At 57.3% G+C, this 16,067-nt stretch overlaps 1 protein-coding gene across 1 annotated transcript in view; it reads left to right on the plus strand.

Moving 5' to 3' along the window:
• Window positions 1-1,823: 1,823 nt before the first annotated feature.
• Window positions 1,824-16,067, plus strand: part of SYNGAP1 (synaptic Ras GTPase activating protein 1) — a 29,067-nt gene continuing 14,823 nt past the window's right edge. Inside the window, 7 exon segments of the mRNA XM_008160056.3 lie at window positions 1,824-1,890; window positions 5,082-5,203; window positions 7,384-7,489; window positions 13,405-13,496; window positions 13,874-13,995; window positions 15,521-15,674; window positions 15,860-15,958. Of these exon segments, the coding sequence (XP_008158278.1) occupies window positions 1,824-1,890; window positions 5,082-5,203; window positions 7,384-7,489; window positions 13,405-13,496; window positions 13,874-13,995; window positions 15,521-15,674; window positions 15,860-15,958 (762 nt within the window).

The following is a 16,067-nucleotide window of genomic DNA, read 5'->3' on the forward strand; positions in this document are numbered from 1 at the left end:
AGCGGGGCTGGAGACCCCGCAGACTCGATGCGTCAAGTTGTAGAGTGGGGAGTCATTCTTAGTCCCCAGGGTGCACCTCACAACGGCCCCTACGCGGTTCCCGAGGCCTGAAGGTGGGAGGGTCTGAGAAGGTTTACCCTCGGAGGGTGAAGAGCGCCCCCTGCCCTTTTGCTCAGGACTAACACTGGCCTGGGCTTGGGCACGAACAATGATAATCTGAGGAGAAGCCAGCTGTCCCTGGGTAGGGGGGGTGAGGAGGCAGGCCCGGGCATGGCTAGACCATGGCCAGGTGAGGAAAGACGTCTTTTGGAAGGAGCCCCTATCAATGGGATGATGATAACCGGGCTGCAGGCGCCTCGGCCTTAACTTGAAACCCCAAAGCTGGAGACAGACTGGTAAATCCGGGAAAAGTAGAGCTGAGGTTGGGGATATGGAGAGGACACCAAGAAGTAGTGATGGTCCCTTTGTCCCTATCCCCTTCCTATTTCATTGTCCAGGACTGGTCTACCTGTCAGCTTGGGTCTCCTTCCCTTAACCCATCCTCCTAGGAGCCAGGACCTGCCCTACATAACCTCCCTGGGGCGCAAGCACATCCGCCTGTGACCCAAAAATGGAGAGAGGGGCCAATGAGAGGAGAGTGGTGGGAGGATGAAGCAGAGAAAAAGGCTCTTGCCACACCCTCTACCCAGTGTTCCTCCTCCCTCCAAGGTCTCTAGGGTCTCTGGCCAGCGGGGTGGGCATGACTGGCATTTCCCAGGCTGACACCGGAGTTCCTTCATGCCCACCTCTCTGGGGTTGGGTCTCCTCAAGAGCTGCCTCTGGTTTGGAGTTTGTTTCTGAGATACATCTCTGGGGGGTCTTTTCCGTGTTTGCATTGGGGTTTCCTTTTGTTTTTCTGTTTTAGAGATTTGTTTTCCTGGATCTGTAATCACTCTCCAAGGTTTTTCAAATTCTTTATGAATTTGGGGTCGCCGAGTTCTCCATCTCTGCACTAGCTAAGTGTCTTCCTTCCTTCTTTCCTCCCTCCCTCCCTATCTCTGATCTCTTCCTTCCCCTTTCCCCCCCACTCCCACCCCAAGCCCGAGGTCTGCAGTTCTCTGTATCTGGGGTCTCTGATTGACATCTCTCTCTGCATCTGGGTCTAAGCCTCAGATCTTGGTCCCTGAAATAACCATTTGCGTCTACTGTCCAAGATTTCTGTGGCTATGGAGAACTTTTTGAGACTGGTTGCTCAGTTTTTGACCTTTCACCCCTTTCTCTAGGGGGTCTGTTTTGGGGGGCATTGTTTTGCTTTTACAGAGGTTGAGGTCTGTTTTCCTCTAGATTGGATTTGTGCTTCAGATTAACCTCCCCACACCGCACCTCCCTGGTGACAAGGTATCTTTCTCTGGGTCTGGGGTCTCTTGCTCTCAGGGTCTGGGATCTGCAGCTTTAAAACTGTTCTCTCTCCAGCTCTCTCTCTCTCTCTCTCTCTCTCTCTCTCTCTCTCTCTCTCTCTCTCGTTTCTGAGTCAGGGGTCTCTGTCTCTCTGATTCCCACTGGTAGGGGTGGGGGCTGCAGAGACTCTCTCTCTCCTCCTCCTCCTGCTCTCTCCTCTCTCGCTCACTCCCCCGCCCCCCTCTCTCTCTCTCCCGGCTGCCGCTGCTGCCGTTGGCTCCCATTCTCCTCCTCCTCCTCCTCTCTCCTCCTCTCTGCTCCTCTCCGCTCTTCTCTCCTCCTCTCTCCTCCTCCTCTTCCACCTCCTCCTCCTTCTCCCCCTCTCTCTCCCCCTCTTTCTCTCTTCTCTTTCTCCCCCGTCCCCCGCCCCCTCCCTCCCAGGCCTGATGAGCAGGTCTCGCGCCTCCATCCATCGGGGGAGCATCCCCGCGATGTCCTATGCCCCCTTCAGAGGTACGGTGATGAGGGGAAGGGGAGGGCCAGGGAGGGAGGGGGAGGGCCAGTTAGGAGGGGTAAAGGGGGGAGGGGCAGGGGCAGGGCGGAGGAGGGGGCAGAGCCGAGGCCAAGGAGGGGAGCTGTTGAAATGGAGGGAGACAGGAGGACTAGGAAGACAGGATAGGAGCAGTGAGGAAGGAGGGATTGAAGGCCAGAGAACAGGGGAAATAGGGACCGGAGGGGCCAGGAAACAGGCCTTAGAGAGGGCTGAGGTGAAAATGAAGGGGAAAGAAGAGATCGCAAGAAAGGGTGGGAAGATAGGATAGGGTTGGAGGAAGCGCTGCAGAAATAATTTTAAAGCTAAGAGATGAGGAAAATATCAAGGAAATAGAAGGGCAGAGTCAGGAGAGGGGCTGGGAGGGAGAAATGAAAACATAGGGTTGCAAAGAGGAGCCAAGAAGATGGGGGTCAGAATATGGTGGGGGGTGGGGGGGTCAGAGAATGGTATGGGATAGAAAAAGAGAGGAGGATGGAGGAAGAGAAGAAGGGGCCAGATGGAGAGAGAGGGAGGCAGTGTGTGTGGGGGGAGGAATAGAGGGTCCAGATGGAGGGAAGAGAGGAGAGGGAATGGGTTGGGGGAGGAGAGACCAGGGCAGGGGGAGGGCCAAATATGTGTGTGTTTGTTGAGGGGGGAGGGGGAATACAAGTAAGATTGAGTGATGGGAGAGGGGGGCAGGTTAGACTGCCCAAACCTCTTTAAGGCCCTTGACCAGGATAATGTAACCCCTGGGGTCTTATCTGCTTCATTCACTTCACCACTTTTACTCCCCTCCCCCATCTCCAATCCTTATTTCCATTTCCCCCTCCCTCCTCTGGTGTCCATCACCTATATCTTTCCCCCCATATGGTGTCCGTTCCTTATATGGGTCCCCCTTCTGTCCTTCCCCTTTACCAGTCCCTTCTCTGGTGTTTTCTCTCTCTCTCTCTCTCTCTCTCTCTCTCTCTCTCTCTCTCTCTCTCTCTCTCTCTCCCACACACACACCTCTTCACCCCCTCCTTCTTGACCCCCTTGTTTTAGTACTCCTATTAGGTTCACTTCATTTCTTCTGCCCCAGGACCAGTTGGGCCCTTCTGGTATATTTTCTTGCAGGGATTTGCCGTCATTTCTACCTCCTCTTCTCCTCCATTCATCCCTGTTATTTGTCTCGCAGCCCATCCTCTATTGCCTGCTCCGTTCCCCATCTTGTCACCACAAGCCTGTGCCTACCCAAGTTCCTGTAACCTCTTATCATCCATTCTTTTTTTCTTGTCTCCTCTACTTTTTGGAGTGTTGGAGATTTGGGGTGCAAAGACACAGGTTTTGATGGTTGGAACAGGGCCCACAAGCGACCCCCATCTGAGCTCTGTGGGATTTCTCATCCTAGTAAGCCTTTCCCCTTTCTCAGCTGTGTTCCTCTTGCATCTGCCTCCCAGACTCATCCTTACTTAAGTCCAGACAGTGTGTGTGTGTGTGTGTGTGTGTGTGTGTGTGTGTGTGTGTGTGTGTGTGTTTCCGGAGTTGCTCCTAAGCTAAGTTCCCTGTGTCCTTCCCTGCTCCCAGGAAGAAGGTGCCCCCCTGAAGTCTAACCTGCCTCCCCGTGGCTGCAGCCTGAGTCAGTCCCTCCTATAATGACTATGTGTATCAGCAGATTCCTCCTCTGGGGGTCCTCAGAGTCAGGGCAGGGGGCACGCTGCCTGCAGTGTCTGCAGCTCACAGCCTCGGTGATCTCGGGGTCTAGAGGGGATCGCTCACAGGGTCTCTGAGATGGCAGCGAGATAAGTGAGAGTTTCAAAGTGCTGGGGTTTCTAGACATCTAAGTTCTGGGGATTCATCCCCGCCTCTGATCTGCAGGTGGGTAAATCTGAAGACCATATTTGTAGACAGAAGGGGGCTAGATTTTTCAAAGCTCTCCAGGGCATTCAGTTGGAATGAAGCTCAAAGATTAGATATTTTCCTGCAATATACCCATGAGTAATTACCCTGCAAGGTGACAGAATTTGATGTTTCTTTCTCTAAACTCTCTCACACTTGGATACCTTAAGCCTATTTTCTATCATTTTGATGTTACCAATTTGATTTTCCTCTTACTTCCATTGGGCCTGTCCCCGGCGTCCCTGTGATGGTGTGCAGATGGGGGTTAAAGAAGAGGCAGTTTTCAGGATGGTAGCATGGGAAGAACATGGGCAACCCTTGGGCTGCTGTTCTCAGAAGTTTTGTCCCCATCCCCAGGGCCAGTCTTTGGAGCCCACTCTATGTCACAGGCCTGGATCTTCCATTCTTTCCTCTTCAAACTCCTCAACGTGCCTTGGAAAGGTTCCTAACCCTTGGGCTTGGCTTCCATCCTGTCCGTGGAGACTAGGTGGGGAGGCTGCGGGGGGGGGGGTTATTAAATCTTTGGTCTCTGAGTATGAAGTGGGGGAAGAGATCAATCCAGTTTCTATTCTCACTCCCCGGCCCCTTCACAGCCAGATGCTGACAAAACCCAACTAAAGAACCAGAACTTTCCCCAAATGTTGAGCAGGGTTGGGCTAGGAGAGGAGGGAGCAGAGCATAGAGGAAAGGCAGGAGGGGAGGCCTGCTCATGTCTCTGACTCTGAACAGGTAAGCTCTCTCACTTCCTTCCTCCTCCAGATGTTTAGTTCTCAGAATCTTATGACCTACATGTTCCCCCCGCCCCCCTCAGCTTTCCTCTTACTCTCGTGCAGGTGGGTCATGCCACCTTCCAGGTTCTTGTCTTCTTTGGTTATTTGGTTGCACTCCCCCTTCCCAGACACCTGCCACCAACCTCTGTGTGTGTGTTTTTCTTCTGTCAGTTTAGCTGCCTCCACCTTTTTATTTTTTTGAAGTGGATGGAGAGTTCATTCACCCTTTTCTGCCTTCAAATTTATACCCTTTGTCATGCTGTAATTCCCCTCCTTGAGCCACCCTTCAGTTTCTTTCTCCAAGTCCACAGAGCCCTGTGCTGATTCCCATTCCTCTTTTCCCCCAGACATAGAGGCTTATCTTCTGTTCTCTTACAGTTACCAGGTGCCTCACCCCCATCTGTGATCTCAAGGCAGGTGTGGTCCCCTTCTCCCACTTTGTGGCCTCTCTTATTACCCATTTTAGGCCTCTGTCTCCCAAATGCTTAGAGCCTCCCTTACTGTTTCTGTGTGTCTCTGTCCCCCAGATGTACGGGGACCCCCTATGCACCGAACCCAATACGTTCATTCCCCATATGATCGTCCTGGTTGGAACCCTCGGTTCTGCATCATCTCTGGGAACCAGCTTCTCATGCTGGATGAGGACGAGGTGAGCAGGGTGGGAAGGTTGGAAAGACCACTGGGTACCTTGGGGAATGTAGAGAGAAAGATGGGGAGAGCCCTCATTAGTGAAAGGGTGAGAGACACAGAGAAGACGGACAAAAGTGACATCGGCAAGCGGTGGAAGGAGGTTGGCCATTGAGATTTGGGCTGGGATGTGAAAAGAGACAAGCATTCTCCCACCTTGGCTTGGGGGTCTTCGAGGGCCATGTGAAGAGGAGACGAGGTTCTGAAGACTTGGGGGTGCCTCCTGTTTTCACCTGTCCACATTGTGGGATAGGTTAGGGTGGGAAAGAGAAACTGAAGGGCGAAGAAATGGGGATTGCCTTGGAGAGATCAGCTCCACAGTGACCTCAGGCACCCCTCCTCTTCCCACACTGAGCAAGACTCACTGCCTCCCAGTCCTTTTCCCATCATGGCGCAGCGTGCAGGGAGGGGCCTTGAGGGACTCGGAGAAAAGGCAGGGGACAGTGGGTTCTTTGGGAAACTGGGAGAGGCTGAAGGGTCCTGGGAGAGATGACAAAGGTCAGTGGATCTCGGTGGGGAGAGCGGTGAAGACTGGGAAGGCACCTGAGATCAGGGTTTAGAGAGGCACTAAGAGGGCTTTTGCCAGAGAATCAGGAAGGAACATAGGGGAGGGAGTTGCCTGGAGAGGAGGGGAACTGGGAGTAAGGGGAGTTGCCTAAAACTAAGTGAGATAGGGGCAGGGACTAGCCAGAGGGAAAGACTTGACATGAACAGAGGGTTCCTGTGGGAGGCGGTAGTCATGCAGGGTGATCAGAGGGCCAGGAGAGTGTGGGTTCAGATTTGGGAGCTGGGTCCACAGTGGAGGGTCCGTCAGAAGAAATGGGGGGTGGGGGTGGGCGCAAATATGAAGGGTAGATGTCCAGATGTATGATTCAGGGAGTGGAGTGATTTGGGGGACCATCTTTAGAGAGTGATAGGGTAGCTCACCAGACCAGAGAGGTGGTGAGAGCTGTGCCGCAGAAGCTGTTGGGGAGGTTGTGTTTAGAACTGGAGTTGAAGTTAACCAGGGTTTCGAGGGACCTGTGGGGCAAGTGAGAGTGGAGAGATGGCTGGGTAGCAAGCTCCCAGGCCATGGCGTAAAGTCGAGGTATCGCCTGGGGGAAGATGGAGACTTTAAAGGGAGAGGTGGTTTGGGTAGTTGGTTTTAGGCATGGAGGGACATGAGTGACTCACTAGTGGTCACCAGTCTTGACCAAGGGTTTGGGGTCTGTAGGATGAATTGGAGAAACCAGAACCAATAAGAGTGGGGACTGCTGTGAGGCGTGAGGATGAAGAGGGAAGAAATGGATGGGGTAATGAAGGAATGAGAGCGGGGGACAGGTTGAGGGGACTTCGGGGACTGGTGGCCAGCAAGCTGAGGGGTAACAGGAGTGGCCAGAATCCAGTAGGAAGGTGCCGGGCGGGCAGAATTTAGAAAATGAACACTGTGTAGGGCCACAGGGTTGGGTTGTGGAACTGGGGCTGGGGCCTGTGGGTGAGGAGGTTCCTTAGGGGCGGAGGAGATGGGAGGGTTGAGAGGGGTAGGTTGGGAAGGAGGTGGCAAGGGGAGGTGGGGATGAGGTTCAGAGAGAAGAAAGGGAAGTGAGAGGTTGAGTTGGGGGTAAAGGTAGAAGATGAGAGGTGGGGGGAGGTGACCAGGCCTTCTGGGGTGTGGGGAGGTTGGGTCCCAGCCTGGCCACAAGCCGGCCCTGCTGGCGTGGGAGGGAGACAAGCTGTGGATCCTGATTATAAATGCGGCTTCTGCTCCCCACCCCCTCCGTGACTGGCAGGGAGGGAGGAAGGGGGTGCGGGAGGTGGGAGGTTGGGAGGAAAGCAGGGAGAATGGAGGACCTGAAGGTCAAGGGGAAAGTGCAGGGAGTAGCAAACTCCGGAGCGCTGAGTAGGGTTTGGGAGAATTCCCTGGAGGATGTTTCAAAAGAAATGGAGGGAGAAGAGAGGAGAGTGGGACGTGAGAGAGAGAGAGAGAGAGAGACTGGGGAGAGAGGGGAAGGAGAAGTTGGCTCACCCGGACACTTAAAGTGTCGTGGGGCAGGGGCAGAAGGTGAGCTGGCCGGAAGGCAGGGGAGGTGCAGCCTGCTTGGTGGGGGAGGGAAAGGGGGGACGGCCGGTGCCCGTGAGCTCTGACACACCCGCATCCCCTAGATACACCCCCTTCTGATCCGGGACCGGAGGAGCGACTCCAGCCGCAACAAACTGCTGAGACGCACAGTCTCCGTGCCGGTGGAGGGGCGGCCCCACGGCGAGCATGGTACGGCGGCCGAGCAGCTCTGGTGCCCCGGACAGTCGCGGGGAGAGAGCTGAAGGCAGACCGGGCTGCTGGGCGGAGGAAGGCGGGACCGAGGGAGCAGACCGGGGCTGGGAGGCAGCGGGGGCAGTCCGGCGTCCAGCGAGGGGGAGCCTGGGCGCAAAGGTGCCCTCCGCGGCTCGGGCGCGGGACGGGCTGCGGGTGACAGTCCTTACTGTTTCGCTCCCTTTTCCTCTCCAACTGCGAAGCATGACTTTTCCTGGTGCTTGTAAAAATAGTCTCCTTAGATCTTTAGCTTCCTGTTCGAGTGTGCCTGCCCCAGCCTCCCAGGGCTTGGTCTGGGATCTTGGAGAGAATAACCCAGTTCCTGCCCGCCCCCCACCACCTCTGGCCCACCCCCACGCTCCTGATTCTCCTTCTGGCCCGTAGGCCCTCCCTCTTTTCTTGCCCCCCTCTCCCTCTTCTCATCAACTGCTTCTATTTTCTGCAATTCATCACCCCCTTCCTCTTTCCTCCCGATTTCTCTTATTTTCTCTACCCCTCTTAACTCCATCAGACCCCCATCTCATCTCCTGTCTGTCTGTCTGTAGAGCTCTCTGCTCAGTCTGTCTCTTCCACTCTCTCTCTCCATCTGTCTCTTCCCCTCCCTCTCTCTTTCTGCCCCCCCTCCACCTCCCTCTTTAGTCATTTAAAAAAAGATTTTTGTCTTCCTGAGAAGTTAGCTTAAAAGGTTTCCATGGGAACAGCGAGGGGAGATGAAGGCAGAGAACAGAGATTTGCAGCCAAGGTGCAGAGAGACACCCTCAGCCCCGGAACCCTCTTGTCACTGCCCCCTAGCCCTGCATTTCCCGTCCAGGACCAGGGATCTAGGTCCTCCATGTCCTCCCCACCCCCCACCCTAGGTGACTCCTTTCTTCCACCAGTTCCCCTCCCCTCGGGGACCCAGGCTTCCAGTTTCTCTTCCTTAGAGAGAGCCAGTGGCCCATCTCCATCTCTTGGCTCCCTTCAGTCCTCTTCTGATAGGCCCAGAAGGCCCTTGGGGGGTCAGCTCTGGGACCCTGGGTGGTTGGATGGCAGGGCTGTGTCATTGTCATGGAAACCTCTGACCATGGGTGTGTGTGGGTAGCACATATATGTGAGGCAAAGCCAGGTGGTGGTGGTGTGTGTACAGAGATTGTGTGTGATTTCTGTTACATCGGTGTGTGTCATGGCCATGTCGGGGAAAGGTTTGTGTGTTTTTGTGCACGTGTGAGCACCTGTGTGTCCAGGCCAGCATGGGGTATGTTTTTCCTATGTCCGATGGTTGGTGTCTCTGCCCACTTATTCCCATCTTTCTCTTTACCCTGAGCCTCAGGGTCTGGGGTCTCTGCTGTGGGTCTCCCGTGGGTCTCCCGTGTGCAGGCAGCCGTGTGAGTTCGGAGCTGGGAATGCCATTGGAGGTTGAGTTGGAGGTTCGGTGGGGTTGGGAGGGCGTCCAGAGGTATATGTATGGGGGAGGGTGTAGTGAGAGTTGATGACTGGTGGACGTCTGGGGTTTTCAGGGAGACGGGACTGTGTAGAGGGCATGGAGGATGTGCAGGGGACATAGGGCCCGCGAAGGTGTGCTGAGGCCGTGGGTGTTCGAGCCCAGGAAGGGTCCCGACCTCTGAGGGCATTGGAATCCAGGGCTCCCCTCTGCTGGGTGGAGCCGCCGCCCCTCGTTCTCTCCGCGGTTTGGGGTAGCGGTTGTGCTTCGGAGGGAGATGGTGGGAGGCCCGGTTGGTTTAGGGGGTCCCCTCGTCCCCCTCCCCCAGTCTCTCTCGCGCTGTCTCCGGGCGACGGGGCTCGTGACAGAGGCGGCCACGGCAGCAGCGGTCGCCTAGCAACGGCGGCGGGGCCCGGGCAACGGCGGCAGCGGCGGGAGCGGCGGCGGAAGGAGCCGTTCCCGCGGCCGTCACCGCGCGGCCGTCCGGGCCGTCCCGGGCCCCGCCGCCGCCCCCACCGTTTCGGGCGGTGCGAGCCGGGCCGCACCGCCCCCCGTCCCGCCGCACCCCGCCCCTCCCCCGCGCCGGGGCGGAGCCCCTCCCTCACCGGGGACCCCCCAGGGGCGGTGCAAGGTAAGGGCGGGACCGCGCCGAAGAGGAGCGCGCGTGGGGGGCGCGTGGGGCGGGGGCGCGCGTGTGCGTGGGCTCGGGGAGGGGGTGGGGAAGCCGCGGCGGCGGCGGCAGCTGCTCCCTCTGCATGTTCTCGCTGCATCTTCCGAGTGGGGGGAGTTATGGTAACTGGAGAGGGGGCAGCGGAGGTCCGCGGGGTGGGGGGAGTGTCGGGGACCGGTCTTGGCCTCGAGGGGGACAGAGTCTCTTGCGCGCGGGGGCGGCCGGTGTGGGGTGGTCGTGGAGCTCCTCTGTGGAGGCGGCAGTCTGTGTGTCCACGTTGTTGTTCGTGCTCATACCCGTGTCCCCTGTGTGTCGGTGCCATGTGCACACGGGGCCCAGTTACTCCTGCACACATGTGCATCCAGCCAAGTGCACACCTGTCAGCCTGTCCTGTCTCACCCTGCCTCTGCCGCGTGCCTGGCTAGGGAGCCGCTGGGCTGGCCACTGGCTGTGGGGCGGTCCGTGGCCATTCTGGCACATGTCACCTCTGACCCTGAGCATGCATGTCCCTGGCTGGGGCTCACCTCTAGTCTTTCTCCTGTGTGTGGGGATGTGTGGCTGCATGAACAGGATTTCTGTGTCCCTGCTGGCAGGTGTGTGTCTTTGCATGTGTGTTCCGTCATTGATCTGGGTATCTGTGTCAGTCCCAGCATGGGTGGCCAGGGTGTGTCTGGATGTGGGTGGTGTGCGAGGGGGGGAGGGAGTAAGTGTGTGTGTGCTCCTTGGAATCCTACTGTATATGAAACACCTTTGGGCGAGGCAGGTCTGAGCCCCTGCTTGTCAGGGCGTGGGGCCAGAGAAGCTGAAAAGGGAAGCTGGAAGTGGAGGAGAGAGGAAAAGTGGGGAGAAAGAGGGAGAGAAGGGATGAGAGAGGCTTGGAGGGAGGAAAGAGAGGAAGAGGAGCTGGAGAGACACGCAGATTGGAAGAGAAGAGAGGGTAAGAGCTTAGGATGGGGAACTGGATGGAGACTTGCGAGAAGGGGCCTGGGAGGTGGGGAGGGGGAGTCAGGCCTTTCAGTAAAGGGGTCTCTGGGAGAGAAAAGCAGGAGAGAGAAGATGGCACTGGTTCACGTGGGCCCTGTCGGATCAGGGAGGCCACTCAGGCTCAGAGGCTGGCTCAGCGAGGCCTGTCATGCAGGGACCGTCATTAGAGGTTCCTGTCCTGGTGTAGAGTTTTGCACCCCATTTCTCTGCTCTCTGTCCAACTCTGTTCCTCACCCTGTTCTGCCAACCTCCCTCCCCTGGCGCCCCATGTGAGCTGCCAGCTGGGTGTGACAGGAAGAAAGGCCCCAGGCACGGTTCCTGGGTGAGGGGATTGCAAGGCGGGGAGATGGCAAGGTTCCAGAGGCTGAAGAGGTGGGAGTTCAAGCTCTTGCTGTGTGCATGTGAGAGCAATTGTGTGTGGATACAGGGTGTACACATGTGTGGGTGTATGCACAATGCCTGGGTTACAGGCCTGTGTAGGTGGCTGTTGTGTGTGTGCATGCATGTATACATCTGCAAGAATAGGCCATGGAGACCCAGGAATCACAATGTGAGGATCAGGTTTGCTGTGTGTGTACAGGGGTGTGTGCTGTGCTTTCTATACATGGCACTGCATGCAGATTAACAACAGGATGTCCCAAGTTCCTGTCACTCTTCCCCCTTTTCCTATGTGTTTCTGCTATTCTGAGCCTGTGACGGTGAGTTTTTGTAAGCCTGTGTGTATGTGGCAGCGCCGTACCTGTGACTTCTGTGTGAGCTCCTGGATCTTAGTTTCTGGTGATATGTGGAAGGTTACATTACTTCCAAGAACCAAGCGAACCAATTAGCACATTAGTTCTTCTGTTCATTCTTCAGCTCCAAAGCAAAATTTTAGTGGATTTCAAGTTAGGCTTTATGCCTTTATTAGGGGAGCCTGCATCTGAAAACCATGGCTGAGCTGGGCTCCCTGGAATGAGAGGGAGGCAGCTACACCTGAGAAACGCGAGACTGGGACAAAGGTATCCGGAGCCCTTAGGTGCCTTGTCGCGTGTGAAACGGGAGGATAATGAACACGTTTGCTCCTTGTTTTTCCTTTATCCTGGTAGCAGTCACGGAAGCCTATGTTGGGGTCAGGGAAGGGCTGGGAGAGAGGAGTCGTCCTGAGATGTAGTTGTTCTTTTCATGTGAGTGAATGATGTTTGTGCTTGTGGGATTTGGGGGTACACTGATGTGGTCAGAACCCTGGTGTACTCAAGCATGTATCATGGTCGTGTGTGTATCTCGGGGCAAATGTCCACTTCTGTAATGTGCTGCCTACATGATTGCCCACGGGACTCGAGCCACACGTCCACACCAGCAGCTCTCCTGTGAGTGTCGGTCCAAGTATGTCCGCCCCTGTTGTGGTGCTCACACGTGTCTAAGCATGCACCAGTGGGGTATGTGCGTCTGAGCATCTGATTGTGGGTCAGCAGCACCCCCTGCTCGCAGTTGTCTCTACACCTTCTGAGCACCTAGATCCCTGTGTGGCTTTGCATTGTGGTTCTCAGATACATGTACCTCCACAGCTCAGTGTCTGTTTCTGTGTTTACACATGTATTCCTGAGGGACTGACAGGGCTCCTGTGTCAGAGGACCCACATTTTTGGGCGCAGATCTCCGGACACCTGGGTTTTAGAGGCAAAGGGAACTTGGGGATGGTTCTAGCACAATTTGCAATTCTGGAAGCAGACAGTGAACATGTAGCTGTGGCCCACCCTTGCTTTGGAATCTAGAGGGTTAACTGGCAGCCCTTCCGGTCCAACCCCCTCCATCCTGTAGCTTCTTGTTGCTGTGGAGATGGTAGCCCCGCCCCTGATGCAGTACCTGCCCCCCCATTGGCTGCAGTGGTGACTGGGGCTGAGGGGGGAGCCCAGGCCTGAGCAGCCATTCTGGAGCTGGAGCCGGAGCTTGGCATCCCCCACTTTCATTCTCCTCTAGCCCCTCGCCCCCCTAAATTCCCTGCTAGCAGAGCCTCAGCTTCCCTCCTCCAAGCTGCCACCTCTCTGAGACTCTTGGCAGTCCCAAGCTTCATCTGCAGTCACCTCCTCTCCTCCCTACCCTCACTTGGGAATCCCCCAACCCCCACTGCCCCTTTCCCCACTCCCTTGCATTCTTCTCTCATCCCTTTCTCTCCTTCCCTTCTGAGTCCCCGCCACTGCAGTGCACGTGGAACCAGCCCCTGCTCCCCTCCCCCACCTGGCCCTTCCTTGAATTTTCTGTCCCGGGGATTCTTCCCTTGCCACTCCTCACAGGTCTCTTCCCAGGCTTCCCCCTCCAGTCCAGGGAGGGGGTCATGGGAGGCAGCCCAGGCCCTCCTGGTAGACCGGGCTTCCAGCAGGAGGGGGGCAGGAGGGAGATGCACCCAGCTGAGGGAAGAGGAAAGCTTGCCTATGGGCAATGACCTTAACCCAGCTTCCCCCCCCAGCTAGCCTCCTCCTGGGGGGGTGGGCACCAAGGACCTTTCTTTTGTGGAACTGTGTCCTTTATTATTCGGGTTTCACTGACCCTCTCAGCCATGCCCCTTGGCTGATTGCCAGCCCCAGTCATGGGCCTCAGGCCTCCCACTCCGTCCCCCTCGGGGGGCTCCGGTTCGGGTTCCTTGCCCCCTTCTTCCCGCCGCCAGCCTCTCCGCCGCCGCTGCTCTTCCTGCTGCTTTCCGGGGGGTAGGTGAGGCTGGAGTGAGGGACCGAGGGAGGTGGGTGAGTGTGCTGGGGCCAGGGGCGGAAACCTGGGCTGACAGCGACCCCTCCCCAACTCCCCCCTGCCCTTTCCTTTCCTCCAGAGTACCACTTGGGTCGCTCGAGGAGGAAGAGTGTCCCCGGGGGAAAGCAGTACAGCATGGAGGCCGCCCCCGCTGCGCCCTTCCGGCCCTCGGTGAGTGAAGGTGCTGCCGAATGTGGCTCCGCTGCCCCTGCCCCCACCGTCCCAGCTGGAGCCCAGGATTCTGAAAGAGGGACCGGAGCGGGAGGGCTGGAGGAAAAGAGAGACACTCCCCACCTCTTTGGTTTCCCCCTTCTTGGCTCTGCCCCCCTGCGTCTCAGACCAGCCCTCCCACCTTCTGCAAGCTGGTGTGTGTTTGTGTATGCGCTCGAACCCGTGGGAGCAAAGGGAGACAGACCAGCAGCAGGGTCTTTCTCCCCCTTTCCTCGCCCCTAAAGACTCCCCATCCTCCCCTTCCCACCTTCAGCTGAGGGCTGAGCTGGTGGAACTGACCCTGCCCCAACCACCCCATCCCCACTTCCCTCCCCCAGCAAGGCTTCCTGAGCCGGAGGCTAAAAAGCTCCATCAAGCGCACGAAGTCCCAACCCAAACTTGACCGGACCAGCAGCTTTCGCCAGATCCTGCCTCGCTTCCGAAGTGCTGACCATGACCGGTACGGGCTGGAGCGGGAGGGAAGGCTTGATTGCCACATGGGGGCTCTGCAGTGGGATCCGAGGAATGGGTGTCCTCTGATGCCGAGGCTGGAGGCCTCAGGCTGGCTGAGGGATGTTATGGGGTTAGGGACAGGGAGAGGTCGAGCCAAGGAGGGACTCTGCTGGCCCCCAGGATTGAAGGAGTGCTGGCGCCATTGGGGAAGCCAGGGGAGGGGGGCTCAGGGAGGAGCAGTGTGATCCAGGTAGAAGGCTGAGGGAAGGGCCGAGGGTTGGAGTGGGGCTGGGGCTGGCAGATGCTAATGGCTGGGGGAAGGGACAGCTGAGAGCACGGTTGCGAGGGGGAGGGTGGCACAGGTGTACCGGCGGGGGAGGGGCGCTATAGGGTTAATCCAGGGACTGAAGCTGAGGAGGAAGTCCTCAGAGAAGTCCAGAGCGCAGTCACTGAGGCTGGGATTGAGGGACATGTCATGTCTGCTCCTATTGTCTGCTTCTTGGGGTTCCTCTTGGGCTTCCCCCTCATCCAGTCACTCCCCAGAAAGAACCCTGTCCTTCCCCCCCCCCCCCCCCCTCAGGATTGGGCAGGTAGGGAGGTAGGGATAGGTGAGTCACACCTTCCTTTGCCCCCCTCCCATGTCACCGGAGCTGGATTTGGGGCTGGCAGGGGGGTGAGGGCATGGTATTCCTGGCCGCGGGGGCGGTGGGCTGGGGGAGCGTGGTGCTGACGACAATGGAGCCCAATGACGGGGCTGCTATAAATAGCTCTGTGGAGGCTCCCACACCCGAGCTCCCCCTCCTGCTTTCCTACTGCTCTACTCTTCGTCCCTAGCCATCCTCATTCTGCTCTCTCCTGTTCCTATTCCTGGGCCCAGACCCCGTCCCCGGCTCCCTCAGCCCCTTCTCTCCTCTCCCTGGATTTCCTCCTGTCTTACCCCCATCTCTGCTCCCATGTCCTCTGCAGTTATGCCTCCTCACCTTCTCCCGTCCTCCTATTTCTGCACATGCCTTTGCCTCCCCCTTTTCTCCTTCCTGCTCCAGCTCCCCCTCGTCCCCAGTCCCCATTTCAGTCTCTCCATTCTCACGTGTCTGCCCGCAGCTTCCTCCTATGTCTTGCCTCCTCTTTCCCCTCTGAGTTCCCTCGGCTGCTGTAACAAACTACCATAAACCCTGACTGTGCTGGTGTCCTCCACCGCATCCACCCATTCTCTGGGTTGTTGGATGTTCTGTGAGCACCAGCCTGTGCCAGGCCCAGGTGAACGGCTTTGCACTCTGGTTCCTCACCTCCGCGTTTCCTCCCTCATTCCGAGGCTCTGGATGGTGGCGGTCACCTGGAGGTGTCCCAAGCCCACCTGCTCGCCTTTTCCCTCTGCCATGGTCCATTTCTGGTTTCTGTCTGTCTGTCCGTGTCCGTGTGGGAAGGGAGTTCAGGAGGCACTTTCCCCAAGTCTCCATCCTGGAGCCAGACTGATGACAGGCCCCGGTGTCCGAGGAGTGGCCCTGACCCTCTCCCCTGACCTCCCGCCCTAGGGCCCGGCTGATGCAGAGCTTTAAGGAGTCGCATTCTCACGAGTCCTTGCTGAGTCCCAGCAGTGCAGCCGAGGCCTTAGAGCTCAACCTGGACGAGGATTCCATCATCAAGCCCGTGCACAGCTCCATCCTGGGCCAGGAGTTCTGTTTTGAGGTATTGGGTCTGTGTGCTGGAGGGTGAGGACAGAGGCCTCAGGCAAGTGGCACCGGTGGGGATGTCGAGAAAACCGAAACCTCGGGGGCTGGAGAAAAGCGGGGGAGGAGATGGTGGTGGAGTCTCCGGTCCTCAGGAGTCATCTCCCCTCTTCAGCCCCATCTCAACTCCACACCCCTCTCCAGGTGACAACATCATCAGGAACAAAATGTTTTGCCTGTCGTTCTGCGGCCGAAAGGGACAAATGGATCGAGAATCTCCAGAGAGCAGTAAAACCCAACAAGGTATCAGGAGTACAGGGGACAAGGTAGAGGTCAGGCCACCGGGAGTCTAGGGGCCTCGTGGGGAAGGAGTTAAGGAGCGGAGGCTTGGGGGAAGAGGGAACTGAGGTGG

Source organism: Eptesicus fuscus, chromosome 10, assembly GCF_027574615.1.
Source record: "Eptesicus fuscus isolate TK198812 chromosome 10, DD_ASM_mEF_20220401, whole genome shotgun sequence".
NCBI lineage: Eukaryota > Metazoa > Chordata > Mammalia > Chiroptera > Vespertilionidae > Eptesicus > Eptesicus fuscus.